The following is a 27368-nucleotide window of genomic DNA, read 5'->3' as shown; positions in this document are numbered from 1 at the left end:
TTCTTCAGACAGAAACTGGTGGTCTGCAGGTCAGGAAAAAGTCTGCTTGATTTGTTTTCTGCACTGCAAGAATGATAGATAAAGGTTCTTTTTTTTTCTGAATTTGAAGAATTTCAGTATAAAGTTTGCGTTTTGTCTTTTAGACGTTAAAGTCACAGGAAAAGCTTAATGCAGTTTGCGATCCTCTAAGGGCAGAGTCAGTTTTGTAAAGTTTACTTATGCTGCTCCTGTATGAGTACTGAGTATAAAACATGGATCCGTATAGAAATAATTAAGCTTCAACAAACAAGCATACAAAGGAGTAAGAGGTATTTATTATATTAATCTACGAATTAATTGATCCTAACACATATTTCCCAGGAAGTAAAAGCCTGATATAACGTATTTCTCGGTTTCACATTATAGTATAAAATTCTTAACTGGATGAATGCGTCCTTCATCATGGGGTCTACAGATTTGCTGCCTGTTGAAAGGCAGAAATCTACTAAGTTGAGTGAAGGTACCACACAATGGTTAGATTAAATTGTAATCGTTAATGTTTTCTATACAACTAAACGTGTTGAATAGTTCACACAAATAAATAACTTAAAATCAAAACATGACATGTTTAAAAACATGATAAAAGTGTTAAAAGATAAATTGCATAATTACTGTAATGACCAGTTACGTTGAACATCATCACACCGATCAAGAGAAACAATCAGAAAGAGGCTAACGGGTTTCGTCGCCGTTAGCTAGCAAACGTTCCCTCGGATACAGCGACATGAAAATGGATCGCTTTTAAAACAGTTTTAACACGATGGGGGAGATAAACCTGTGCATGTAAAAGTTTTAAAAGGTGTGGTGAGTAAATTGACGCTGAATGTATAAGGCTTGGGATTCATAATGGCAGGTGGTAATGCTTAGCCGACAGCACGGGGTTTTGAATGTAGTGAAATCCTGTCAAATGAGGCGCTAAGTTTATCAAAGCTCCAGAAACCTCTTAAAGCAGCCAATATATGCACAGAAGCCAAAAGAAATATTTCCTAAAGAACAGGGACAGGCTCGAGAACAACAGAAAATCACCACAACAATAACAACCCTGTCAAAAGTCAAGGTTGCATGCTAGCTAAATGGTTGCTGCTTGCGTAGCGCGTAGCAAGAAACACTTCTCCTTTTTTTGGGGTTTCGGCTTATGTTGGCCGGGTCATAAACTCTCATTTTAAAGCTAAACAGTACCCTGAAATATGTTTCTTGAATCTTGATTCATATTTGATTCATCAGCGATGCTTAGTTTGACAGTTTGATCGGAGTTTGTGAGCTTTGTGAGCAGTGATTGACAGCTGTGTTCAAGACTTCTCGACTCGGATTGGTTGTTGTCCTTAAGTTGCAATCACATCTAGAAACCTTTCTTGGACGCGTCTAAAGATTTCCCACCATACTCCTTGCTGCTCCACCGCCATGGTCTCTCCCATATGGAACGCCAGAGAGGGTAGACGCTCCATCTTTATTGGTTTTGTTTCAGATACTGGACCTCCAACAATTCCCTATATTTCTGAACAAACTCCCTGTGAAACCGATGGCTTAAATGAAATGCAGTCCTGAGTCAACATGGGAAAGTCTCTATAAACAATTAATAAGCGCCCCATCTTCAGAAACCATTGTTCTGCAGAGAGAAATTCCACAATTTATATGCTATTTGGCTTCTTCATGTCCCCAAATCCCCTCTGCCAAAACCTCAGACATTATTGCTGCATTGTAGTGTGCCTACATCTCAAGCAGTTTCTTGCTGTTCCTCTCACTCTGGGTATTCTTCACTCCATCCTGAACTGGGAATGCACCCTGTCTTCCTGAGCACGCATCAAAATAAAATGTGAAGTCTTTATGCCGTAGAGATGGCAGTGTGAGACGCAGGCCTTGGGCATGTTCTGCATGGCAGCGATAAAAAAATCAAAAAAATCCAGACACAATGCAAAACTAGAGCTCACCATGTAGTTGAAAGGTGAGGAATGGGGCGGATGGAGCAGTTTCCCACACATGCAAATCGCCGTTGATTTACTCCTCAGAACAGCACTCACTCCCCTTCTTTTCTTACAATTACATCTCCATCAACCAGTGACGAACCCCTTTCCCTCACTGTAGGCGAAGATTACCTTCAGCGGAATGGACATTATTATTTTTTTTGTCACAATCTGCTTTCAACTTCCTCTTCAGCTGGCAAAAACATGTTCTTTCCTAATCTTCTTTTTTGCACCTTCCACTAACGACACAAAGGTAAAGCTAAGGACCAAGGGTTTACTTATTTCCCTCCTCAAGCGCTTGCGTCTGCCAATATGACACCCCTGACTCCCTTAGTTAAGTTTCTTGGAATAACTTTTACTCACTTGAAAAAAAAATTATTAATCATGTTCTTAGTTCTCTTTATGTGCGGCAGAGTAGAAACTGACAACAGAAAAAAAGGAAAGGAAATAAAAGGAAACGTTCCCTCGGGAGCATTCTAGAACTCCTTAGATTCAGAAATCCATTCTAAATGTAAATAATCGTTAATCATGTGGTCACAGTGACGTGAGAGGGGTGCCAGTTTCCCCTGATTTGCATTTGTCAGAAGCATATGATCAGGTGGAGTCCCACCATGCCATCTCATCCAGAGGCAGTCTGGCTTTAAGACATGTGATACAGTCTTTACACACAGCGAGGCTGCACGGGCACATTTGTTTCTTAGTGCTCGCTGAGGGGGGACTCGGCGAGAGTCGCTGCTCAGAGGCTGCCTCTCACTGGAAGGATGCAGACGGTGAATGGAGAGATTCCACTACAGTTAATTAAGGAGCACTCGGCACGTGCCTGTAAATGCGAAGGGGCAAATGAATTCAGTGTCAGTGGGAGCCGCTCCTCAAGGGGATGCAGTGATATTTCAAAGGTGGAATTGAAAGAGCTGTAAATCTATTTCCTGACTCCGGCTTGACGGTCATTTCTGAATCACTGGACTGTTGCTATCAAAGTGTGGAGCGCGGAGGCAGAGTCACTGGAGTTCCCTCCTCGAGCTAAATTCAGAGTTATTGGATGGGATCAACATGAGCAGCATTATGGATGGATTTATGTCATTTTGTTGAGATATTTATACACTCTTTGTTGGATTGCTCAGGTAAGATTTTTTTCCCCCCTTTCTCATAATAAAGCATGCCATTGTTAAGAGCTTTAGCTTTTTGCAGAAAACCGGCAAATCATACATTTATTACCATGAAAATCACTTTGTATTTAAATGAAAAATGTGAATTATGCACATATAATTACTGTATATTACATGGCACATTGTTGAAATAGACAAAGCATTTTTACCGGTATTTTATTCCACGATATGATTTCCTTTTATTATACAGAGAATTTCAAAATCTCCTTTAAAATGTTCATTCAGCAATTTTGCAATTGTCTCAGCTACGTATGCTACTTTTGATGATTTAAAACACAATGCAAATGTGAGAGGGCTGAAAAAAGTACTCTGCACTCGCGAGTGGAGGCTGGAGAATACACTTCTCATATTAATAGCATAACGGATGCAATATATATATTTTTGATAAAAGTTTCATGCACTTGAAACAATTCATTATCATGCTGAATCATAACCTAATCTCTCTCTATATATATATGTAGTACATGTTTACAAAAGCTAATATGAATGAATGCATTTAAAAAATATGGTTGCTCATCTAATGCTTGCTGGCAATTTGTTGCTGCTGAAACATTTTGTATATTTTCACCTTCATAGATTTCCTTCACAGCCACCTTTCCTTCTCCAATGACCAGGAGAATACCTCGCTGCTCTATTTCTTTTTCCCTCTTTTTTATTTTCTAAGCAGTCTGGTGAAACATTACAAGGCTTTTGATTCCTATTACTGCTGTGTCACTGTCACATTATTCTGACAGATACAGAAAAGCCTTGGCAGCCAGCTGCTTGCGAAAAAAAAAAAAAAAATCGTATCTTTCTTTAAGTTTGATTTAGGTGTTGAGGCAGGAGCACAGCTCAGGAGTTGAAGGGAGTCATCCTGTCAGGGGAAATCTCTGCTGCATGGGAAAAACTCCCCAGGGATCACTCCACATTTGCAGCGTTGTGGCTCAGGGACAAGACAGGGCAAACTAGGAAGACGAAACAGCGAAGAAGTCATACTTATGTAATCATGCTAATGATGAATTCCAATGACTAAAAGACTCGACTGAGTGGCGTTAAGGCCAATTATAGACCAGAGTGCTTGTACAAAATCATGAAATGTATTCATTTTGGATTAATTATTTTTTGGGGGATACAAGTGTATGTGTGTGTGTGTATGTGTGTGTGTGTGTGTGTGTGTTGGAGGGGTGTAAGGTCACAGGTTGAGAACATGATGTATTTGGCTTTGACTCCACCTCTGCCGGTCCTTTGCAGATGTGTCCTGTCATGTCCTGGCTGCTCTGCCTGTGCCTCTGGGTCAGTGTGACTGCCATTCAGCTGTGTCAGGCCACTTTCTACGACACCATCCAGCAGCATCATGGGACGAGGCCTGGACGAACCACCATCCACATGATCGGTGAGTCCTTTTCTTGTGGCCACCACACAGCTCTCGAAAGCATTTACAATGAGACGCAAATGTTTTCTTTAAGTGTCATCTTTCCAATTGCTGCCACCGACAATAACCGCGCGGTTATTGTTGCATCACAGCTGTGGTTGCTCAGACATAACAACAGCACTTGATCTTGTTGTGGGTTTTATATGTCCATCTTGACTTTATTACACTCATTGATATATTATCGGTTAAGCTTGGATAAACAACCAATTATTCAGCGAGCACATTTTACAGGGGCTGTTTTTCATTAGGATTCGGCCTTGATAGCAGGAGAATTTCTATACTGAAGATCACAAACGCAGACAGAGAATGCCTTTTGCGTTTTCCTTCTCGAGCTATTAAAGCTGATATTCATGCTACACTGCTCCTTCTCAATTTGATCTGTGCGATTGTGGTCCCTGTGAAATTGCACTGAATAGAAAAGGACCGAATCATCGCAGTCGAACTTCTGTTTTCATCAGGAGCCCGCGCGCCTGCCGTGGTTATGGTAAATAATTATGATCTCAGGATTGAACAGAGGAGAGGAAGCCGAATGCTGTCAGAACTTCAAAGGGAGAAGTAGCTGCTTGAGCGTGCAGGTCCTCGGTGTCTGCTATTTCCTCTATGCGCCGGTGCACCTCAAGCATATCAGCAAGAGGTCTTTTCAATACTCTCAATATTGCGAGTCAGAAGACTTTCTGTTCCAACACCTTCATTTCATTACTCACGTATGCACATGTGTATTGGAGGGGAACATTTAAAAAAAGAAAAAAAGAAAAAGACAAATACACACGCAAATAAGATATCTTCTGAAAAAAAAAGTGGTCTCTTGTCAACAAAAGGGAATTAATATTTCAAATGTGCACTCAGGTACATCTATGGAGAAAACGAGTTCAAAGCGAACAACTTGAATCCTTCCGGACCCTCTGCCACTAAAAGTGTAAATGCGCTGTCGTTCCATTTACCATAGTATGGCTAGTCCTCACTCCTGGATAAATGAGATGCCAGTTTTATGAGAGGAAGATGGGAAGCCTGTCTGGATTGATTCTGACACTGGGACATTTGTTCTGTGCCGTGTGCCGTGTGCCTGTTGGATTGGTGGGAGGATTGGGGTTGACGGGTCATGAATTGGTGGCAAGAAGGCCATTGGTTGCAGACCATTGGGCCAATCATTAAAGGCAGCGAAATGCCACAAAGTTCACAGAGGCTGGTATTACTAGCGGAAATCGAGATTACAGAGGCCAGAGGGTTCAGTTTTGTCCTTGCCAATAGAAATTTAGATCTATTGGAGGATGTTGTTGAGAAAACTAAATCAATCACGTGGAGCAAATTTGGAAATAGCCAAAGTGAGAACTGATGTTCAGACACTGTCAACACACACAAACCCAATGAATTATAAGTGTTAAATGTAAACACCCGTATTGTGAAAAGACAGGCGAGAAAGGAAGATTGCAGATTTAAGTGCGGCATTGTGTTGCTCACTCCAAACGTGTTCTCGGTGATAATTACTTTTGACAACGCATAAGCAACTGATCCACTCGTGCACTAAGATATTGACAGCCTTAGCCATAGTGTGTCCAGAAGTCCATTAGCTGGATGACCCTTGAGTAGGTGCTTGCATGTGCTCAGTGACTCGGACGAGGCGGCCGGCTTCCCAGCTCGACTTACAGATTGCTGCCTGCCACTCTCTTAGAAATGCTTACGGGGTGTTCTCTGCCTTCCTGTGTGGAGACAGAGGTGTTCTCTGCGGTATGATTCATAAGGTGCTGCATTTATTTGGTGCAAAGAGCGTGAACTGGGCACAAAAGAAAGAAGATTGTGTTTGTTGTGTGTCTGTAAAGTGCAGAGATGTTGCTTCAGGGGTCATGCGTTTCTCGACCCCTGGAAAGATCCAGCGGAAACCATAGAAGCAGATTTCTCCTTATATAAAACGTCGACTTTCTGAACAGGAAAATAAACTCCCACTTCGCATCGATTTTGAAACTTAATCCGGACTGAAAATATGCTTTGCGCGTGTGACAACTCACTCTGTCAGGAGTAACATCACAGCCCTTGTATGATATTTGGTAAGACTGATATGTGCGCTCACTGCATAGAGAACAAAGGGGCAATGAGTGTGTGGAGCAGCAAGAAATCCTGCCGTTGGTGATGCAGTGCATCATGTGCAGGTGATAACAGAGACAAAAAGTATCGCGGCTGCCTGAGGTGGCCTTGCTCCTTGCTTACTCCTACCAACAGTCGGCTTTGCGGGGTCAACCTGTTCATAAATAGAAGGTCATTTAGCCTCAACGCTGTGCGGATAATCTCCTGCCGAGTGGTTGCTGTAAAGTGTGTTGCTGCGAGTGAACAAGCCTATAGAGATAAGATATTCAGCAGCAGAACCGGGGATAAAAGCAGAAGTAACTCACTTGTAAGTATCCACAGTATATTATAATTTATTCAGACTTAAGTCATAAATTCTTTACTCTGTGTGATATCCGTTTCACTGTCTTCCACTCGCATCACACCACTATGATAGTCCTCTGTAGCCGGCGAGGTGCCCTCCCTCCTCAGTCCTGTCTGTCCCGCTTAAGGAGTTACCTTTTCAACACAGATGTAATTTCAATGTTAAGCAAATATAATATCACTTCTCTTCTAGAATATGGAGGATTTCTTTTCCGGAGCGAAACTATAATTCAAATCTCTTAAGTCTCCCCTTCAGGAGCTTTAATGAGAAGTAGACTAAAGGATCAGGGCTTTTGTTTCCCTCCAATGCACTCCAACAAAAGAAACCACTCGCTGGTAAAGCTCACAATGAAACAAACATGAAAAATGGATTCACGGCTGTCACAAACAAAGGTTGTGTCCTCCGTGCACGATTTGAGACACTGACGATTTAATAGCCTTATATAATGCATCCTGCAGGCATATTATTTTGACATACATCTTCCTCCACCCCTCCCAAAGACCTCCTCTCAACCATGCTCTCACTAGTGTCATTGCTGCTCCACTGCAGTGCCAATGGGAAGTGGCGTGCAGCCTCAGCCCGAGGCCTCTCCACATCTGGAGCTCTGCAAACCCACTTTGTCCTGATGTTGTTACACATGCCACTGAGATGCCCGAAAGGACCCCTGACCACTCTGTAAAACACCAGAAACTTCCTCTACACAGACTTCAGAGTGGATTTCCTTTGCTTTATTGGCTCTGTGGACAGGAGAGGCAAGGCTGGTATATTTTACCAGAAATAAACTATTCATGTCATTTCCTCGGTTAGCCCTGAAAGAAAAATACATATTTAAGTAAATGAATCTAAGTACAATCAGTGGCCTAATTATTACTATATGCTCACAGCTACAAATAGGTTTTACATATTTCAGTATTTCCCATTTATTTCCTCTTCCAGGCTATGAATTATTCATAAGAGAGAGCTTCTCTAAGCTTGTGGATATTTGTTTAAACTGCATGTTTAATTGAGGACTTTCAGCCAATTTTGTGCAGGGGCTATGGTTTGTGGTCACAACGCTTATATGCAAAATGAATTTCTCTGGCCCACAGCTTAATTAATTAGCTAGCTTTTTCTCACAACACTACACCAGCTGACTACACCAGCTGTTTATTTCCTAGAATCCCTGAGCATTAATACAAGGGGTGTTAAATGCAGACAAAGTTGACAGCTCGATACACGTCGCAGTGTCGGGGTCACGGTTGTGTTTTTTAATTTAGTTTTCATTCTTCATCAAAACAAAAATAATATGATTCATTATTTTTTCAAACTCAGACTTATTGGCCTGAGCTCATTTTCTGTGAAGAACATATATCAGACACATTTTCATTCGTAACCCCTCCTACACATTTATATTACATACAGTGTGTTTGGGTCTATTGGACCCAGGTTAATAAAAGTGTAGAAATTGTGTACCTGAATCAAATTATTAACCATATTTGCTGTTTATATTGTTTCTAATTGGGATGAAGAAAACATCTGTTGAGTATTTTAACGTAAAATTGTTTGATTGCGTTGAATTAAAACCCCCCAAAATACAGCATGTCCTACAGACCCACAACACCTGCTGAGTAACAAAAAAGTGAACACCACACAAAATGAAAAAAGCATTGTCTGTAAACAACTCAGAACATCTGATTGACAATATAAACCTTCAGCCTGACACACAATTTATGCTCCCTGCATATCGAGATATGAGATCAGGGGAGTAAATAAAGACAGTGCAGGCAGTGTGATTGTAGTGGGGCCCTTGGGGGCCTAAAAAGAGAGCAGGTTCTCTAACAATGTGTTGAGTGATGAACGGGCTCCGGCAAGTGATTCCGATTCCCACCTCAGAAATATACCTCTGTTCAAAAAAAGCAGTCCAATTCAAGTACTGTAGAAAGGTGCTCCAGTAGCGTGCGGATCTTCTTCAGCTATGTCTTCAACGATCACTGCTGTGCGGCGCGACTGCAACCCACATTCGGACAGACATTGGACACAGTCAAATAGCAAATTTTCACACAAACGTGTCGAAAACAAAGGTATAGTAAACACCAGTGTGTTTACTGGTGGGTTTGTTAGCCGTTGGTGGTTAGCCAAACACGCCGTCCAAAAACAAACCCCAACAAAAAAGAGCTGAGAGGTACTCAGCAGTGTGTGTACTGATAGTTCTGTTAGCTATTAGCAATTAGCCAAACACACCATCCTAAACAATAACAGTAGCAAGCAAACAGTTTCCGGGTCGCTAGACACAAAGCGTAGCGGCTGGGGGGGTTGACGACGCACTCAACTGTGTTATCACTCGTGACCCCTAAGAGTGTGAGTGAGGATGCCAGCAGGCAGTCACAATCAAAGGTCGGGTCATGGCCGCCACGAGAGGCATTATGTGTTTGGGTAGTCTGTCCATCCGGCCAATTCTTGTGAATGGAAGATGTCAGGAACGCACTGGAGGGAACATCTTCGGATTCAGCACAAACGTCTACCTGGACTCAAGGTTTACAGACAGTATTTTGGACAGTTTTGGTAAATGAAACAATTATGGAAGAGGGGGAATATTGTAAACTGAATTGCGTTTATGAGTGATGACCACTAGTCGGTGCTGTTCGGGCGTCTGGAGGTGAAAGGGCAAAGTGAGGGGAGAAGAAGAGGGAAGGGAAGAAGAGAGCGTGGACTTGGCGGTGCGGTTGGAGTGTTGGAGCTTCATTAAAGTTATGAGGAAAACCCAGAACTTGTCGGACAGATTTCTTCCCGATCAAACACCCACGCCGCTTACAATAGCGATAAAAAATATATATTCTTAAACGACATGAATAATCAAATGACACGTTATACAAAAACACAATGTACAGCTGATGCGGTCCTTAGCACGTTCCATCAGTTAGCTAGATACACGTTTGTTCATCACATTGACATCCACGAAACCATTATTTCCAACAACGTCAACATTGTGATATATAAGAGAATTGTTAAAAACAAATAGATTAAAACAACAGCAGGGACTTAACGACTTAATTGAATCCATTAGATGCTACAGTACAGGCTTTAATGTTGTTGATATCAGGTCTCTAAAAAGCCGAGGTGAAAGTTTCAAGGTTAAGAAACACCAACGCTAAACAGCGATACGTGAGCTACGCTGTAGCTAACCACTTGTGCACTTCCAAATTTGTATTCTGCATGTCACACTTTCGAGAACATGTCCTGCAATGTGTAAGATATAAACTGTGAGAAGGGGGGTATTACACTAATAAGATTAATTGAATAAACCAAATAGCTCGTGGGGGAATATACCGTTACAAGTAAGCATGGGGGTACATTCATGTTACGGCACCGCTACCAGAAATTGCAGCCCCTGGCCCTAAAAAAATTATAAATCCTGAGTGCACATAAGGAGGTTTGTAGTTTTAATAACCGCAGAACACAAATTGCCTCAGAACCGCATTAATAGTTGATCTTTTATAAACCACTTTGCTCTGTTGGGTGGAAAAAAAGCAAGATTTTAAGACCCCTGTTTTGTTTGGTAGTTAGCAGCAGTTTTCTAAATATGTTGTTGTGACAGCGACATAGCTAAAGGATACTTGACTCTGAAACCCTGAGTCCTGATAAAAGCATTCAGTTTGCTTGAATCCAGAAATAGTCCAAAACAAAGCTCAGCTCAAACAGACAGTAGTGTTTTTGTTGAGTGAAAACAGCAAACTAAAGAAGGGTTCTTGGCCAGATTAGACCGTTTTCTGGAAGCTGCAAAACATTTAGAACTTCACGAATAAATAAATCATCGGTGTCTTAATAGACTTTATGTATACGTTCATCTTTCATATTGATGAATGTGTAATGATGGTGTTAGGTTAATTAGTTTTAAACTGCCGCTATTGTGAATTGTGCCTCTGCTTTTAGACCAGGGTTAAATACACTTTTGTGAAGGGGTACGTATTTTTTGTAATTAGTTCAAATTAAAATATGGTGTGAAATAATAGTGAAAAAAATAGCTGCTATTATTAGGTCCCAGTAGCTCCCAGCCACAGACAGGTAATGAAGCAATGGGCGGGCCCTTTGCGCTTCTCTTTTTTAACTGTTTCTTTTCCTGCTCTTTGTGGTTTGTGATCTGGGTAGAAAAGGACCCGGCTGTCTCTGCATTGAGTGTGAGTGGCTTTGCAACAGGACATCTTGCGGTCCCTTCATGCAGACGTTCTGGTCCATGGTCCCTGACCCCGTTCCCGACAGGCTCGTTCACTCTACGCCTGCTACTTAGCTTTATAATCTCTTAACACATTGAAAACTGTGGAACCAATTTTGGCTCCAGACCTCTTTTTTTTACCTGTGTTTGAGTCGTGGTAGGAATCCCAAGTCAATTCCAATACTTGTGTTTATTGTATGTATTTATTCAGCAAAGTCTTTGGAAAAAAATGTATATCTGCAAAAAAAAATCACTTTTAAAAGATATTTTGATCGGAACTATGAACATCCAGCATGATATGAGCCAGATTCCCCAAAAATGCCTCTTTGAGCGGTCAATAAGACACCTTTTTGAAAGATTAGGACTTAACAAAAATCACAATGAAACAAAGTGTTGGCCTTTTACGAAGGAGTTTCAGTTTAAAAACTGTGTTGTTTGGTTCAAAAATGGAAAGATTCCGTATTTTATGCCAAACAATTGTGAATGGGGCATGCTGGGAGCGGGAGGAGTCTCCAAAAGGTTAACATCTGGGGGCTTACAAACACATCACCTGTGCAGGAGCAAAAAGTAATTGAGTGTTAATGAAAGAACGTCTTTTCATTAATTAAAAAATGAAAGTGAACGCCACAAATCTGAAGATCTTTATCTGCACCGTACCTCCATCCAATTAGTCTTGGGTTTTGATGTCACACCCCAAAACCAATTAAGTTATATGGAAACAGACTCTAGTGAAGGCCCAACAATAGCACTTCCAATGTCTCTTGATTAATAACAAAACAAAAAAAAAGAGAAAGAAAATCAATCCAACCTCTTTTATCTTTTGTTCCCAATGCCAGAGAACCAAAACAAGCCCTCACAATGGAAAGCATCCTATTGTCACCACCCTTCACAGTAATTGCAGATGTTAGTGGTTGCACACAAGCCCGTGTGGGTTCACTGCTCCTCTTTAATTCAACATGATTCCCATGAAAGAAAATATACTGCTAAACTAATGATAGCTTTGTGTCCCCACTATTCGTAAATATTGTATCAGCGAAGCTCAGACCTCCTCGCCTTGTGTGCACTGAGGATCGTTCCTGCCGAGGTAAAAGGCTGCTCTGCTGCCATGCCTCTCCTGTTCACCCACGTTACATGAAGAGAGATGTAACAAGTTTGCAAACGAGGCGTTTTTGTCCCTTTTTTCCTTCCTTTGTTGAGGATTTTACAAGGTGTGGCAGTCTTCAGGCTCTCGCTGCTCTTTAGATGATGAACAGGGCTTTTGTCACTTCACTGTTTGGCCGTTCGTGGCGAGATTTAGAATATGTGTGTGTGTGTGTGTGTGTTTCTTTTAAAAATATTTGGCAGCTCACTTGTGAGTCACATCGTTTATTACAATGCCGTGACAATCGGGTCTGTAAATTCTGAGCATCTGCATGTCATTCATATCCAACATCCCCAGTGTGAAGGAAAAAAATACTTTTTAAAAAAAAAAATCCTCTGTATTTGTAGTGGTGAAAAAGACATCTTATATCCTCTTTTTTTCATTTTCTTATTAAAAGAATTGCTTCTTGCAGAATGTGAATGATGCTTGAGAGATCGTTTCATATGGCAATGCCTTTGTGATTTCACAAGCCTATTTCAAATGCTTGGCAGGAATATGAAATTCATTATCAGTACTTAGACCTCATTAAACTGAAAAGAGGCATCTCAACTTACTAATTGGTTCCAAGGGGGAGGATAGTATGAGTATTAAGCAAAGTAATTAATATTGGCTTTATCAGGCTCCATTTCAGATTTAAGGTTTTTTTTCCTGCTCTAATATCCCCTCAGTGTGCCATAAGTCATCCGGCATATTTACACTAAAGATCCAATTACCTTTCCTGGAGAGACTGGACTATGCATGTGTGAAAGTTGGGTACAAAAAAAAACAACACAATGGCAGAACTGACTGAAACATTTCATGTCCTGCCTCTCGAGATGAAATTACAAGATAAAAGGTACATACTCCTTTTAAAAAAAAAAGGATCATATAATCTGATATTGTATCTTGTAATCCAACAAAATCTATCCCACATCTATTTAAAACATGTTACATAAGGAGTGAAAAGATTTCAGCACACAGCGACACATGTTCGATACCGGCTTTAACTGCAATTAGATGTGATCACAATGTTGAACATGTGACACCGTCGGCTCTGTTGCATCAGACGGAATCAAAGTACAGAACCGTCGCCAGCCAATTTCTCCCTTCATCAGCTCGCAGGTGTTGCGTAATCGTCGCGGCCGACCCTTCGGCGTCCGTCGTACGGCACGGAAAGGTCATTTAGCTTCTTTTTTGTGTTATGCGTAAATGCAGGGTTTACACGTTGCAGGCGCATTGGCGCGCTGCGTGAATTGTCTGTCTGGCAACGAGAAGGCCAGCAGTCACATCCGAGGCTAGCAGCTGTTCTCTAAAGGCTCTCTAACTCCGACTCCATCTCTGTTTCCTTTTCTTCCTTCTGAATGGGAGCGTTTCATCAGCGCGGGGCGATCTAAAAATATGAAATACCAGTTCTGGACATTTGCCAGTTGGGGAAAAAGGGCTCAGATTGAAAGGACGGGAACAGCTTGACATTTAAAAAATGAGTGACATCGCGCTGACAGAAGACGTGTTTTTATATTATCATTTTTTTTTCCATTTCAAAAAGCTGGGATGTGGATGAGGGTCAGAGGAGGATAGCGGAGACCGAGTGTCTTTGTTTGCATGTGTTTAATGGACATGAAAAAGCCGCTGTGTGATTGGTGTTGTACAGTGAATCGCTGGCGTGCTCAACAAGCCCCACAATCTCTACCCGTGAAAGCCAAATAATAACCACGGGGCATTTTTCTTGCGCGAATCAGAATGGCATTTAAAGTCCTTGATCAGGACCGGAGTCGTGGCGTCCTGGGCCTGAGCTGAGTGTGACAACCGAGAGGACAGACTTTGAGGCTCATATGCAAATGTGGAAATCCGTTCTCTACTACTCACTGCTTCCTCTGTTCCATGCAGTCTTCATGCATCTTGAAACAACACCAGCACGTCTCTGTGTGTAGTCATTTTGCATTTCAATAGCATCACCCATCTTTGGCCCAGTGCACAGGACCAATCTTACGGCCTCCTCGTGTGACACGCTGTCAAAACCGCCAGCCATATTTCAAGACTTTTCTCTGCTTTTATTGTCATGGACAGTGATTTTTTGTTTTTATGGGAGCAAATAGTAGTTGTGTATGCTTTGTAAATTGTTCTGATTCTCTCCAGCAAACACATGCAGTCTCTCCTATAAACAAACACACACACTCATACATTCACGTGTTAACTAAAAACACACACGTGCATTGGAAAAAAAGCGAATCCAGCTTGTTAAGAAAAAAATATCCTCGAGTGTTGACACCTTTGCTATCTGAAGCTTTTTCCCCCCCCAAACGCTGTTAATTCTCAAAGCATTTTTTGAATTCTCAAGTTTACTCAAGCGGTTTACGCTGGTTCACACCAGCACACACAAGTCCTCTGCATTTTCTTGAGCCTGAAAACAAATTTGCCTCGCTGTTTATCGAGCAATATGTCACTCACTTTCACCCCGGCATTTGTGGAGAATAACAACAGTAAATCGCGGGCTTCAGATGTTTTTCACTGAAGCAAAAAAGGAAAGAAAAAAAAAAAATAGTCACTCAATTTGACACCACGCAGTCATATGTTTTGTACCTCTCACTGTCTTTCATCTGCATTAATTTGACATTCTCTAATCTAGCGCTCCCATTTCCTGTCAGCGACAGAACTGCTGTAGCCTGCTGGCTTGGATGTCTGCAGAGAGCATGCACAGAGAGAAAGTGGAGCCTATTATGGGTCACCTTGGATGCATTTCCCATTAAAAGGTGACAGGCATGCTGTTCTAAAACACGGACTGCTGTGGTTTGGAAACCAGGACCTGCTGTCACTTATAAATTACTTTTAAGCTATCAAAAAAAATTACCGCATGTTGTACAGAACTGGAGTTTGCAGCATGGGCTTGAAGGGAACTATACCGGTACATTCAGATGTCATACAGTTATCCGTTATAGCACTTAAATGTGTGAGCACATTCAGTACAGGGTGTACAAATAGTACCGTTGGCTGCCAATCACCGGAATCCAAATCCCGAGAGAGATGGTTACCTGCTAAATTGAGTCCCTCCGGCTTTCCATTTGGTTTGCACGCGGAAAGTAACGGTGACTCTCACAGCCGTCCTTTCAGTCGTACGCTAGATCCATATTTCACTTGGGTTATTAGGTTTACTCAAATGATGAATGTACAGAATCCCTGTGTAAATTGCACATATAGTACTTTTTCATGTACACACAGTGTCGAACGCCTGGAACAGATGGCAGGGAGAGAGAGAGAGAGAGAGAGAGAGAGAGAGAGAGAGAGATACTCAGACGATATACTTGCTATCGGGATCTCCAGAGACAAGCCGCATAGCCCGGGCTCATTACAGCAGACAGCGAGTCATCGCATACTTATTGCATACCGACGTTTCTATTGAGACAGACTGACCATTTTCCTCTGTGCAATGGCTTGTTACATCACATTTGAAGAACCATTTACTGGTCCCACAAGAACTCTGCCCACATTCATTAGGCAGGCAGAACCGCAGATCCGCAGGAATTTCAGAATCGCCGCCACGCGTTCATGTCACGCATGATTTGACAGCGCTTGCCTTCATCCCGGGGCTTGCTGTCCATAACTCATCCGATTTTGATGCGGCGTTGTTGGCTTCCAGCGTGACTCATTGTGCCAGAGACCGTGGACTCGACGGCACTCAGCAGCTGAGACACTGCCGCTGCCAGGTGTTGTCATTTGTGTAGATAATAGCATTACCGTTAAGTGCTCTGACAAATTTCCATGTGAGACGTGCACAAAGCAGATCCCTCTGTGAGAAGTTGCGTAGCGCGTCAGAGGGGGTTTGTTATGTTGTACATAGTCATTTTAGTGTTCAGTATTCAATTTATTTACTGTCAACACACTGTTAACTCTTTTTGCAGACATAAAAGGAGCCATGCTGAATAGAATAAATTAGATTTGAAGTCCACGAAAAGATTATTTTGGTATGACGTTAGAGTTTGGGCTGAAATATAATTAACATATACTTTGTATGTTACCACATATGTGGCAAAATATGTTGGGGTTTTTGTAATTCAACCCATGTTCCTTTCCAAAAGGGCAATCAAAAGTTAGATGTTAAGCTCTATTATGTTTTTTTTAACAGTGAAAAAGCATCAGACTTGGAGGAGAGAGTCTTCCAGCTTGCTATAGAGTCACATGATGAGAAAATCATTAGACGGGCCGCTATTGAAGCATCCGCTATTGAAGCATCCGCTATTGAAGCATTCTTGACCTTGGAGATGGCGGGTTAACAAAACGATCTCACAACACGGTTTAGTTGCGACGTTCCTTTCGGAACTAAAGGCTGAGTTCCTTCCTCCGCGTCTGCATTTTACAACTCAAACGATTCTCTCCAAGTTAAAGAAGGATTTTCATTCAAATGAAAGTCTGTCAAGTCACCGAATGAGGTAACACAATTGTGACTGAGCGTGCGGCTCGCTGATGAAAGCCCTTGCAACCGTACAGTGTTACGGTCTGAACGAGCGACTGCGATGACGTTCGCACGGGAAATGAGTGAAACGACGGCTCGCCGCCCCAGGGGGCGCTGAAGAGCACGGTACGGAGATCTTGGAGATTTTAAATAATGGAGCTGTAGACACAGTCACATCACATCATCTTCATCAGGGGTTGACGGAAGCCTCCAGTTGTAATGGACTTGCAGGTGTTAAAATACACATGTAACACAATAAAACACAGAAAATAGTCATAAATAATCATTTGAATGGTGAAAGTAGAAAAAGAAAAAGGACAGAGCTGGCGGTATAAGTAGAGACGCAAATAAATCAATGCTGTAAATACTGTGTTCTCTTCTCTTTCCGAGGTCAAGGATGAATAAGAAGAAATAACAAGAGATCCGTCTCATGTTTTTCTCATCATGCGACTCTATAGGAAGCTGTTCTCTTCAGTCTCACTGTACCAACGCCGGTATTCAAACTAGTACGACAAACTTAAGTAAAGAGCCCTTGAGAGCCATGTTGCGAACTCAAAGCACCAAACACATCCCTAGTGTGTCCCCCCGTTCATGCCATTGCAGTGAAGTGCTTTCTAATTCAATGGGAACTGATGTTGAATTCATATTAAATGGGACATGACGACATCTGTACAATGCTATGGAGGAGCCCATGGTCAGCGCGGTCATGGAGGACACGCGGCTGTACAACAGGCGTGTGCAGATGAGGACAGACGATTCAGACCAAAGTAAACACAGCAAGTGGAGGAGGATTTTTTTTTTCTTCTTTCCCCCCGCACACAGAAAAGATCAACAAAGAGAGAGAGAGAGAGAGAGAGAGAGAGAGAGAGAGAGAGAGAGAGAGAGAGAGAGAGAGATCTACAAAAGACACACCGGGAACAAATCATCCAAGAAACCACGACAGAAGCCTCCACTCCTACAGCTAACGTTACGACTCTTTATTTCCAGCCTTTTCAGGCCGGAAAATGAGCGGTGCCCTCGTTGGGGCGCGGGTTCGTAGGTGGGAACCTTGTTTTCTGACAGGCGTCCTGGCTCAGAGTGAATAACGAGTTGAGGAGCACAAGGGAGCATGGCAACACAAACAGTTCCAGTTGAGACCCTCTGCTTTTTCGGCGTGACCCCTCCCCCCGCCCCCCCTTGACCCCACTGGATGACAATCTCAGCGCGACCCTTGTCCCCACCGTCCGTCAAAATGTCGCTGGAGAGACGACGAAAAGCTCACGCGCTCGCTACTCCCGAAGCTGTCGATTTTGAGAGGCTGACTTTGTCTCTAATAATGGGGGGCGGGGGGGAGGGAGGAAATGGAAATACAGAAAACAATTATACCCTTGCATGGCTCCAGCCTCCACCTGATGAGAGCGTTCATCTCCAGCCATGTTGTTCTCCGTCTCCCTCTGAAATATTCATAATGCAGAGACGGGGTCTCGGAGCGTGCAGCGTGTTGTATACTCGCAGGCTGGGTGAACTTGAGAAATGCTCATCCGTGGTTTGCAGTGCTTCTGTTTAAAAAAAAAAACAACAAAAAAAAAAGGCACCCGGTACACCTGCCAGCTGGAAATACCACACTGATTTGCATTTTTATTTGATTTTAATGTATTCGTCGGAGGTGATGGTTTTCCAAATATAGAGTATCCCGATTCTTTTGCACTGTTTGCTAGCAACGAGCATCGCAAGTTAATTCTGTTGCGTCGAGTGTTTTTAATAGATCAAAGAGGAAATCTAGGGCTGTCTTATGCAATTAAGGAGATGCATTAAGAAGAACAAACCCCTGTGGGCTGTTGTTTTCAAACGATGCCCCACTGCTTCCACTGGTACATCACGATTAAAGTTGTGCAGACATGCCCTTTTGTTGAGCGCATCAGACAGGAGGCAACGTTCTCCCGGACCGGATACAAGATCTGGATATTTTTCAGTTAAACCAAAGGCTGTTGATGTTTTCTGAAACGCAGAGCCAGAAGTCATCATAACCCTCCCTCCTCCTCCCTCTCCCCCCTTCTCCTCCAGAAAAACTCGTCAGACTTGGCAAGAAGCAGGAAAATGACGCCCTCCCCTCATTCTTTCCTCCTCCCGTATGGAAATGTGGTTATGAATTTTGCAACTTGGAACCGCCTTATCCAATCAACACCTTGATGCTAGTTCTGTTTCTTCCTTTTTGTAATTGAACTCAGCACGAGCAGATTTACAACCAGCAGTGCACATGTTCTGCTCATCCGCGCTCGACACACACACACACACACACACACACACACAAGTCCCAAGTGAAGTGCAACCGAGTTGATTCGGACTTCTTTTGAATGTTTTATGGACATAAAAGGAGATGATTTTTTTTTTTTTTGGGAGAAATGAAAGAATCAAGAGTGATTCAAGCCCGCTGATGTACTTCTATCCAGCGGGTCAAGAGGGACGCTGTTGGTTGAGCCCCACCGGAGCTCACGGGACGGTTCAGTGATATCCAGAAACTGACTCACATCGTCTGTTCTGACTGATTTTGAGCTTCTTTAAGACTTCGTGTCCAATTCACAAATGTTCGATGTTGCAAAACGCTCCGAAAACTGATGCGTCCTCACTCTTCTAATCACAAAAACAATACATTGTGGCCCCCAAATCAGCATTTAGGCAGTAATTAAACACAGAATATGTCGTTTTCAAACTATTTTAGAGGCCAAACTATTAGTACATTAATCCCCTCGTCGATTAGCAGAATATCATTTTGCAATAATTGTTTGTTTTTCCTTTGGGTTTTGAACTGCTGGTTAAAAAAAACAAGCTGAATATCGTGCATCACCTCGGGGGAAATGATGATTATTGTTTGACGTTTTATAGACAAAACGATTAATTGATTAACTGAGAATATTAGTCCATAATGAACATAATTGTTGTTGCTTTTAAGCAATGTTTCCTTACTTGTTCTTCCAGTAATGATCTTTAATTACGCACATGATTGATATATTTCAGGTTAGGCTGTTTGTAATCCACACAGACATATTAGTAGGACTACAATTAAAAAACATTTTATTTATTGATGGAACCGTCCCGAGTTGAGTGTCCAAGATTTATTTTGTCCAACCAACAGTCACCAACTTGACTTCAACTTCCTTTATTTAGCTTTTTGTAATCATAGAAACATTTAATGACCGGTTTACACGATGTTGATCGCAGATATATGGACACACTTTCATTAATACAACATTTATCAACAGCTATAACTTATGAGTGCCCAAGAGGATGAAGTATTAACATATTCTAATAATGAAATGTTCATATATTGATTACAAATCGGATAAATCAGAACCATGTATTGCCATGTATATGTTTTCACATACAAAGAATTTGTCCTGGCACGAGATGATTATAACATTTAACAATCAATATTTAACATTTCACAATAAACAGAGTGCAATAACAGGAAGCATGAATATTTACAATTAAATCTATAAGCGCGTTTAAAGTAATTCAGTGTTACACGAAATGCAGAAAAGAAGAAAGATGCCATATGCTAATGCCACAATGTGTTTTCAAGCAGTAATCGTCTATTTAGATACCAGATATGGATGCCTTATAGAACAATAATGGAGTTAAAGTTACTGACGAATGAACATGTCTTAATATCCGCTTGCACTAAGTTATCTGTGTTATTAAGTGCGTTTTGAACATTTTCTAAATGCTAATAAGAAAATGTTGACATAAAACACAATTCAATGTCACCGCTTGGCTTTTATGTTCATTTAATTACGACTTGCTGTTCTGACTACGATACGGTTTTTCTTTCTTTGTCGCTGCGTCGCTGCTTCTGACTCCAGCCTCACGAACCCAAAATATTTCAAATGGAGTGGAGCGACATGTGCAAATCTGGCCATGACATATTTCACAAACCCACAGCTCATTGTCAAACATTACTTCAAATCACTTTGTAGGCAAAATACTGGCTACTCCCCCCTCCACCCCTCTCTCTCTCTCTCCTCCACCCTCTCTCTCCGTTTTCTCTCTCTCCGCCACCTCCTTGATCTTGTGTCCTGCTGACGGGTGTAATTGTCAGACGGTCCTTCGCTGCTCAACCCTCATGTGTGGAGGGTCTGAGCGCAGTGGGTGGGCGAGGCCAGCGGATGAGGTGGGTCGAGTTCGTTCGGTCCGGTCCTCTTAGCCTCTGGGGCCAGAGTCAGCAGCTCGGTGATAATTGCATGGTTGAGCCAGTGTTCATATTCATGATAACCCTGAAGCAGGCCTCTCCTCCCGCGAATAGATGGAGTTTTTGTTTTTTTTCTTTTCTCTCTCTGCCTGCTCTCACACATCTCTTGAACAAGCTGCAGGGGTCTCGCTCGCACAAAGAGTGTAAAGTACAATTATTCTTGTTTACAGCTCACTTGTGTAATGTTTCACAGTTTATTTTTTTGTTAATCATGAGACGCATGCTATTTATGAGGCCCTGTTTCTTTTTTTTATAAAAGTATTGTAGAATACCTTTTTGTTTTTAAACCATGGATGGACAGTAAGTTATGGAAGCCCATTTTCGCCACAAAAAAGTAATAATTAGGACAAAAAATACATTTAAAAAATCGAAATTATGACCAAAAATACATTTAAAAAGTCAAAATTATGATAAAAAATACATTTAAAAAGTCCTATACATATGACCATGAAAAAAAAAGAAGAAAAAAGTCAGAATTATGACCAAAAAAAAAGCGGCCCACAGTAGCATGTGTACTGTCCCCGAATGAACCACACAATGAGCAAGATAACGTCTCCTCGCTTTCCTGACCAATAGTTTGGCATAAAACATTGCTGCATTGATAATCAACTAAAATTTCAGCGTCAATCTTTTTTTGGTAGCTTAGCACGACTCGGTGTGTGGATGCACGACTGTGGAGCGGGATGAGACGATAAAAGGGGCGCTACAATATGCTTCAGACTCACTGCTGTTCCTTATTCTCTAGCTAAATGCTATCGTGCTAAACGACAGAGGACAACACGGTGCACAGTTACAATATGTGCGTTACTGTTTCTGTGATGACATCACTTCTTGTTTTAGGGCTCTGTGCAGTCTGTGGTAGCGGTCGCCCCCTTTGAGAAACACAGCAACAGCTACATTAAGAGCAATGCTATCATTGTTGAGCTAAAACGTCAACAGTTAGCTTGCATAGTTTGCATGTTATACCGGGGAGGAGATTAAGAGACATCTCATAATTTTTGTTGTAGTCATAATTATGACTTCTTTCTTCTGTGGCAGCAATGGGCTTCCATAGGGAGTATTGGAGGAAGCATGCAGATGTTTCAATCTTCAACCATGTATTTTATAAAGTTAGCAGTAACTAGAGTTGTCGGATTCATTTTATTTAGGTCTGCATTCGACAATTCAACAATCTCCTCGGTGAAAGTCTTGTGTTTTTTGACACTAATGTGAAACTAATTCACAATCCGTCGAAAAGCAAACGTAACTCGTGACTAAATACGTGACGTTAAATTGGAACGTCACTTTGAGGAGACAAGGCTGAACATTTAATCTGCCAGTTACTTATGCAAATAATATTTGGGTCTCGAAGACATTGGAACATGTTGTCTCGTAAACCAAGATAACGTCTTACAATATCTTGTCTCGTCAGACCGGCCGTCTAAAACTACGACAATGTTCTCACAATTGATCGAGGAGTAGAAAGTTCAATTTTTCTTCCTAAAATGTAGTTAAGCAGTATTGGTAGCCTAAAATACACATACTTGAGTGAAGTACAAGTAAGTCAAAGTAGTATTTGAGTAAAACCCAGATGGCGGTCTACGTTTGGCCACAGAGAGGAGTTCAGATGTCCTCTGAAAGCTCGCCCTTGAGGTGCTGATTTAATGTAAGTTTGTCTGTTTTTTCTCTTCTTTTTCTTATCAGAGGGAGGCACATGTGAAGTAATCGCTGCTCACCGGTGCTGCAACAAGAATCGTATCGAGGAGCGGTCTCAGACGGTCAAGTGTTCCTGTCTGCCGGGGAAGGTTGCCGGAACCACCAGAAACAGACCTTCATGCGTCGACGGTGAGCGTTTTAGCATATAAAAGAAAGAGAAAGAGAAGAAAAAGCTTTTTACTACAATGCAGAATGTGGCACAAGAAAAACAGCGGGGGGAAAAAAAAGAAAGGTTTCCATTTACTTTTTTTTTTTTTACAAGAAGTACAATTCTGACAGAACTGCTTTTTAAATGTTTTGTAAAGATACACAGATCTGTTCGAGTAAAAGCACAAGTCTCCCATCCCAATGCCTCGTCCCAGATAAGATTAACATTCCCGTGGATAATGTCACGACCAAATACTGCTGCTGACAGACAGCAGAAGGTATCTGCAGGGGGAAGCTTTACTCCAACAGTCACACACGACGACTGAATGTAGCGCACCTCGGGGAAGAGTAAAGAAGTGAAGAATAAAAAAAAAAAAGAAGAGGCAAAGAGATGCAGAGGACAGCGGCTGTTGATTACAAAGGTATCTTGTAGATATTTCACGATGGTTTTACACACGCTTTGACAAAATGTCTGCCACACAGACTCAATCGCTTGTAAGAAATGGATTTGGTGCTGAGGTCTGCCACAACTCAAACTCATTTTGGCTTTAGGAAAACCTCTCACCTGCAGCTTTTATCTTAAATCCTTTTGCAAATATCTGAGCGGTCAGGGGGAATAGAGGGTCGCTGGATGTCAGCGCTGACAGATCCCTTTTTTCCTTTGCCACACATTACAAACCATTTACTGTCTACTTACCCTATATTTAAGGCAATTTTCTCTCCCGATGGCAGAAATGTGGCGTGCATTGAAGTCAAATCACAGTCGCGGCTACCAATCCACTCAATCGGTGAAAGGCCCCCCCGATTCAACCAATCACATCCATGTAGCCTGTGACTGCGGCTAATAAAGAAAACCGCATTGTAATAGGCCTCCATTTTGCACAGTAACAAGTTGTCAGAAGCGCGTGCACGTGACGCGCGGAGCCGACAGTATCACTTACTGCCGGCTTCGACGCCACACATTTGACGATAAGGATTAGACACCCCCGCCGCCTACCGGCCGTCTCTCCGCAAAGTGCCGTGTTGTGAAATCTGGTTTTTGCACTCTGTTAAGGGGTGAAAGACACCTGCATCACCGTCTCTCTCTTGTCTCCGTTTGCCTGTAGCATCCATAGTAATTGGGAAGTGGTGGTGTGAGATGGAGCCTTGCCTGGAGGGGGAAGAATGCAAGACGCTTCCTGACAACTCCGGCTGGATGTGTTACGCCGGCAACAAGATCAAAACCACGAGGGTAAGATAACCTCTCTTGACCGCCAGGGAAACCAGACGTTACAGGGCCGATAGAGCGGAGAGAGAGAGAGAGAGAGAGAGAGAGAGAGAGAGAGAAGCGCGGCGCTGCGACACTCGGCTTCAACAAAAGCAGCGGCGGCGGCGGCGTCGTTAGCGCGATTGAATTTCACTGCAAATTGTCTGAATGTGAACAAAGCGGGTCCAACCCCTCAATTTCCCCTCCTTCTTTTTCTCCTCAGAACACTCAGCCATACACAACATCAACATATTAACACGTTGCAGAGCGGACGCCTCTGGTGGAAAGGTTAATCTGCAGGTCAGCCTCTTCATTTATACTGCGCCACTGGTATGCTAATTCATTTCTCTCAACTGTTAATTGTTTTACACTTTGCGGAGGGCAAAACACACAATTTATGATAATTTATGTGATACTCACATCATCCTAAATACGTCTTTTCTTCTCGTTTCAGCGCTGTCACAGGACCAATTATCACAAAGACAATGAAACTATTGTGGCTTTGAGAACTGTGAACACTTCTCAGATTAAAGTGTAAAAAAAAAAAGATGTAGAATACATAAAGCACATCCTGCTCGAGGCCACCGAAAATACTGACGCTCCGAGATGCCTGCGGGGAACTTCATCATAACCTTGTAATGAATATATTTTCATCATTTCTTTCCAACTCTGAGATGGGATGTGAATGTCTGTGCATTTGAATTAGAATCTGGAGAGCGTTTAACGGCCCCCTCCGTCAGACATCAGTGGGACAGATGTTCACTACGAAGCGCCAAACAAGACAAGAATACATCAAAAAGGACACGAGATGAGCGAGTACAGTAGTTAACAGCCCTCAGGTTTTTTTCTTTTTTTTTACATATATATTGTTGGAAAATATTGTACAGAAGTGTTTGTCCTTTTCTTGTGTACATGGACTTTAGTTTTGGTGGTGTGGAAAAACAATCATTCCAGTCCCTGAATGCAGTCTTGACCGTCCCGCTCGTTCCCCACCAAACCCAACACAGCCAAATTCTGACGAGTTCAAGGATGCGAAGATGAAAACAGACGAATTGCGAGGAAGACGTTTTGCAAATACAGCTTTTGTGTGTCTTGATACTGTACATTTTACCATTTTGTTTGTATGGTACTTGTATGCCTTTGATCACCTCTTAAATGGCTTTTACCAGTCGAACTTGGTATTGTGTCAGCTCCCCTGAAACGGATCGATTCACCAAAAAATGTGATACCAGTAGGTTGTTTTCGATACTTGAAATGCCTTATTTGTGTTAAATCATTCAAAGATGATATTGTACATATGATTGATATGTGCTGAAATGTCATTAAAGTCACTGTTCCTGTAACTCACGCGAGTGCATCCTTGCTGTCGCCCTCACAGGCCGTCAGGTACAGTGCAGCCGCTCATGATGTCGCACAGCTCGTAGGACACCTTGATGCTGAAGTCGCCAAAACCTTTGACATTTTGGAGATTAGCTCAACTTTTTCTTACTGCGGTGGCCTGTTCTTGGTTTCCTGTTGATAGTCTGTTCCACATTACGAGACTCTAAAAAAATAATGACTCTGGAGACGTTGATTCCATTTCCGTAATTGTCGATTTATTCCTCTTGAATCGAACAAAGAAAATCATGAGTCTGACTTGAGTTTCTGAAGTCAATTCTGACGTGAGGTCAAAGACTGTGCCGATGTCCCGAAAATAAAATTCAACAATATTTGGTCCCGCCCCTTCCTCTTATACCAGCTGATCCTCATCAAATGATCACATTAGCAAAAGTAATTCACACAAAAAAGGCATTATTTCAAATATAAATATAAGATTCATTCGTATGGCAAAGGAACTCTTTTTAGGTGATACAGATCAATTACATGGTATGATTTATAATCAAAACAAAATATATGGCTCCAACACTTACCGAGAGCTACTTGAGGTCATGATGTCTGTCTGGAAAATAGAAGTTTTAATCAAGCAATGAGCTTAGCTTAGCACAACAACTGGAAACTGGTGGAAACAGCTCGCCTGCTGCTTTCCAAAAGTAAGACAATCTGCAAATAATTACATCAAAAGCTCACTAATTAACACACTATACCTCATTTATTCAATCAGACTAAAACGCAAGTGTAAAAATGACACGTTGTGGATTTACAGGGGGTATTTGGCCAAAGTGAAACCCGAACGTCAAGGTTTTTCTCCACAGGTGAATCTAATTCCAAATCGTGTTGACGGGCAATTAACAAAAGATCCAGCCTCGCACGAACCCGGACACACGCCGTGTGTTTCATGCCTTCAAATCCACAGCTGTCAATAGCAAAAAGCTTAGAGCGATGCCGAAAAATTGGCAACAAGCCTCACTTAAGCTGTCACTCAACGGTATGTGTCATGTTGTGAAGATAAGGACAGCAATTTATGTTTGAACAAGATATAACTTTGTTGTTTATTCAATATTTCTGTTTCCAGATGACCTGGTGTAACAATGCGTCACAGGAGCTGTAGTCTTTTTATGTCCACGCAGTAATTATGGTTGGAGTTCATCAAAATCATAAAGGTTGCAGATTCCTACTCTCGGCATGAAATGTCAAACCTTTAATCATCATAATCTCACCTGAAAAAAAAGACTTTTAGACTTGCATCTTTGAAACCTGACACCCAGGTGATCAACTGCAGTTACTCCAGCTCTCTGGACACAGGTACATAAAGCTATGAACACCGGTGCACAGAGATGAATGGGCAACGGGACTCGCTCCTGTATTTACAACACTTTGATGCAGTATCACAGTGGGACGCTGGCCGTTGCTTTCTCAGCCTCTTGCCCCTTAGAAATTATTCCAGGAGGAACTCTGGGTGACTGCTGGTGCTGTGGGTGTCGTCCATCTTCTGGAAAAATGTTTCCAAGGAGAAAAACACATTTTTTTGGGGCTTCTTCCCTGGATTCGACGCTTGTTTCATTATTTTTCCGACCGCTTACTGTGCGTATATTCGGCTTTCCTTGAGAGCACGGTTGTTGGTCTGTTCGCTGCTCCCATTCACGAGATAAAAATACAAAAGCTTGATTGTAGTCGTCTGCTTTTAAACATAAAAATACATTTGGCTCAGCTTCTGACCAATGATCTGCCAACGTCAACCATGTTTGGAACAGGAATAGAGAGCCTCTGTTTCAATAACAGTTGTTTTTTTATTGTTTTCTTTTCTGAAATTATGTGATATTTAGTATCTACCGTTGAGTGACATTTGATCGTCTTTTGAACTAAAATAAAATGGGGATTCATTTGGTAGATTTTAACAATGACAGCTCCCACGAGTCTTCA

At 42.0% G+C, this 27368-nt stretch overlaps 1 protein-coding gene across 2 annotated transcripts; it reads left to right on the top strand.

The window, feature by feature from the left end:
* The first annotated feature begins 2680 nt into the window (after positions 1-2680).
* LOC137800617 (chemokine-like protein TAFA-1) lies at positions 2681-25394 on the top strand. 2 transcript variants are annotated; one of them, XR_011079630.1, is made up of 6 exons: positions 2681-3121; positions 4397-4538; positions 22664-22804; positions 23929-24053; positions 24292-24398; positions 24523-25394. XR_011079630.1 is itself a non-coding variant. In XM_068597884.1 (6 exons), exons 2-5 carry the CDS (start codon positions 4397-4399, stop codon positions 24322-24324), a joined length of 441 nt encoding a protein of 146 aa, XP_068453985.1. In that variant the 5' UTR covers positions 2681-3121; the 3' UTR covers positions 24325-24368; positions 24523-25393. The 2 variants fall into 2 exon arrangements, 1 of the variants encoding a protein (XP_068453985.1); XM_068597884.1 differs by having other exon boundaries at positions 24292-24368; positions 24523-25393.
* The last annotated feature ends 1974 nt before the right edge of the window (positions 25395-27368 follow it).

The sequence above is a fragment of the Clinocottus analis genome, unplaced genomic scaffold (assembly GCF_023055335.1).
Source record: "Clinocottus analis isolate CAN_PGR_092001 unplaced genomic scaffold, fCliAna1.0.p SCAF_4, whole genome shotgun sequence".
NCBI classification, from domain to species: domain Eukaryota; kingdom Metazoa; phylum Chordata; class Actinopteri; order Perciformes; family Cottidae; genus Clinocottus; species Clinocottus analis.
This window is presented reverse-complemented; position numbering and strand designations above follow the sequence as displayed.

Excerpts from the sequence above, each read along its gene's own strand:
- LOC137800617 (XM_068597884.1), top strand. The coding sequence starts at position 4,397 with ATGTGTCCTGTCATGTCCTGGCTGCTCTGCCTGTGCCTCTGGGTCAGT. Across the intron at positions 4,539-22,663 it reads AACCACCATCCACATGATCG|AGGGAGGCACATGTGAAGTA; the intron begins GTGAGTCCTTTT and ends TTTTCTTATCAG. Across the intron at positions 24,054-24,291 it reads ACAAGATCAAAACCACGAGG|AACACTCAGCCATACACAAC; the intron begins GTAAGATAACCT and ends TTTTCTCCTCAG.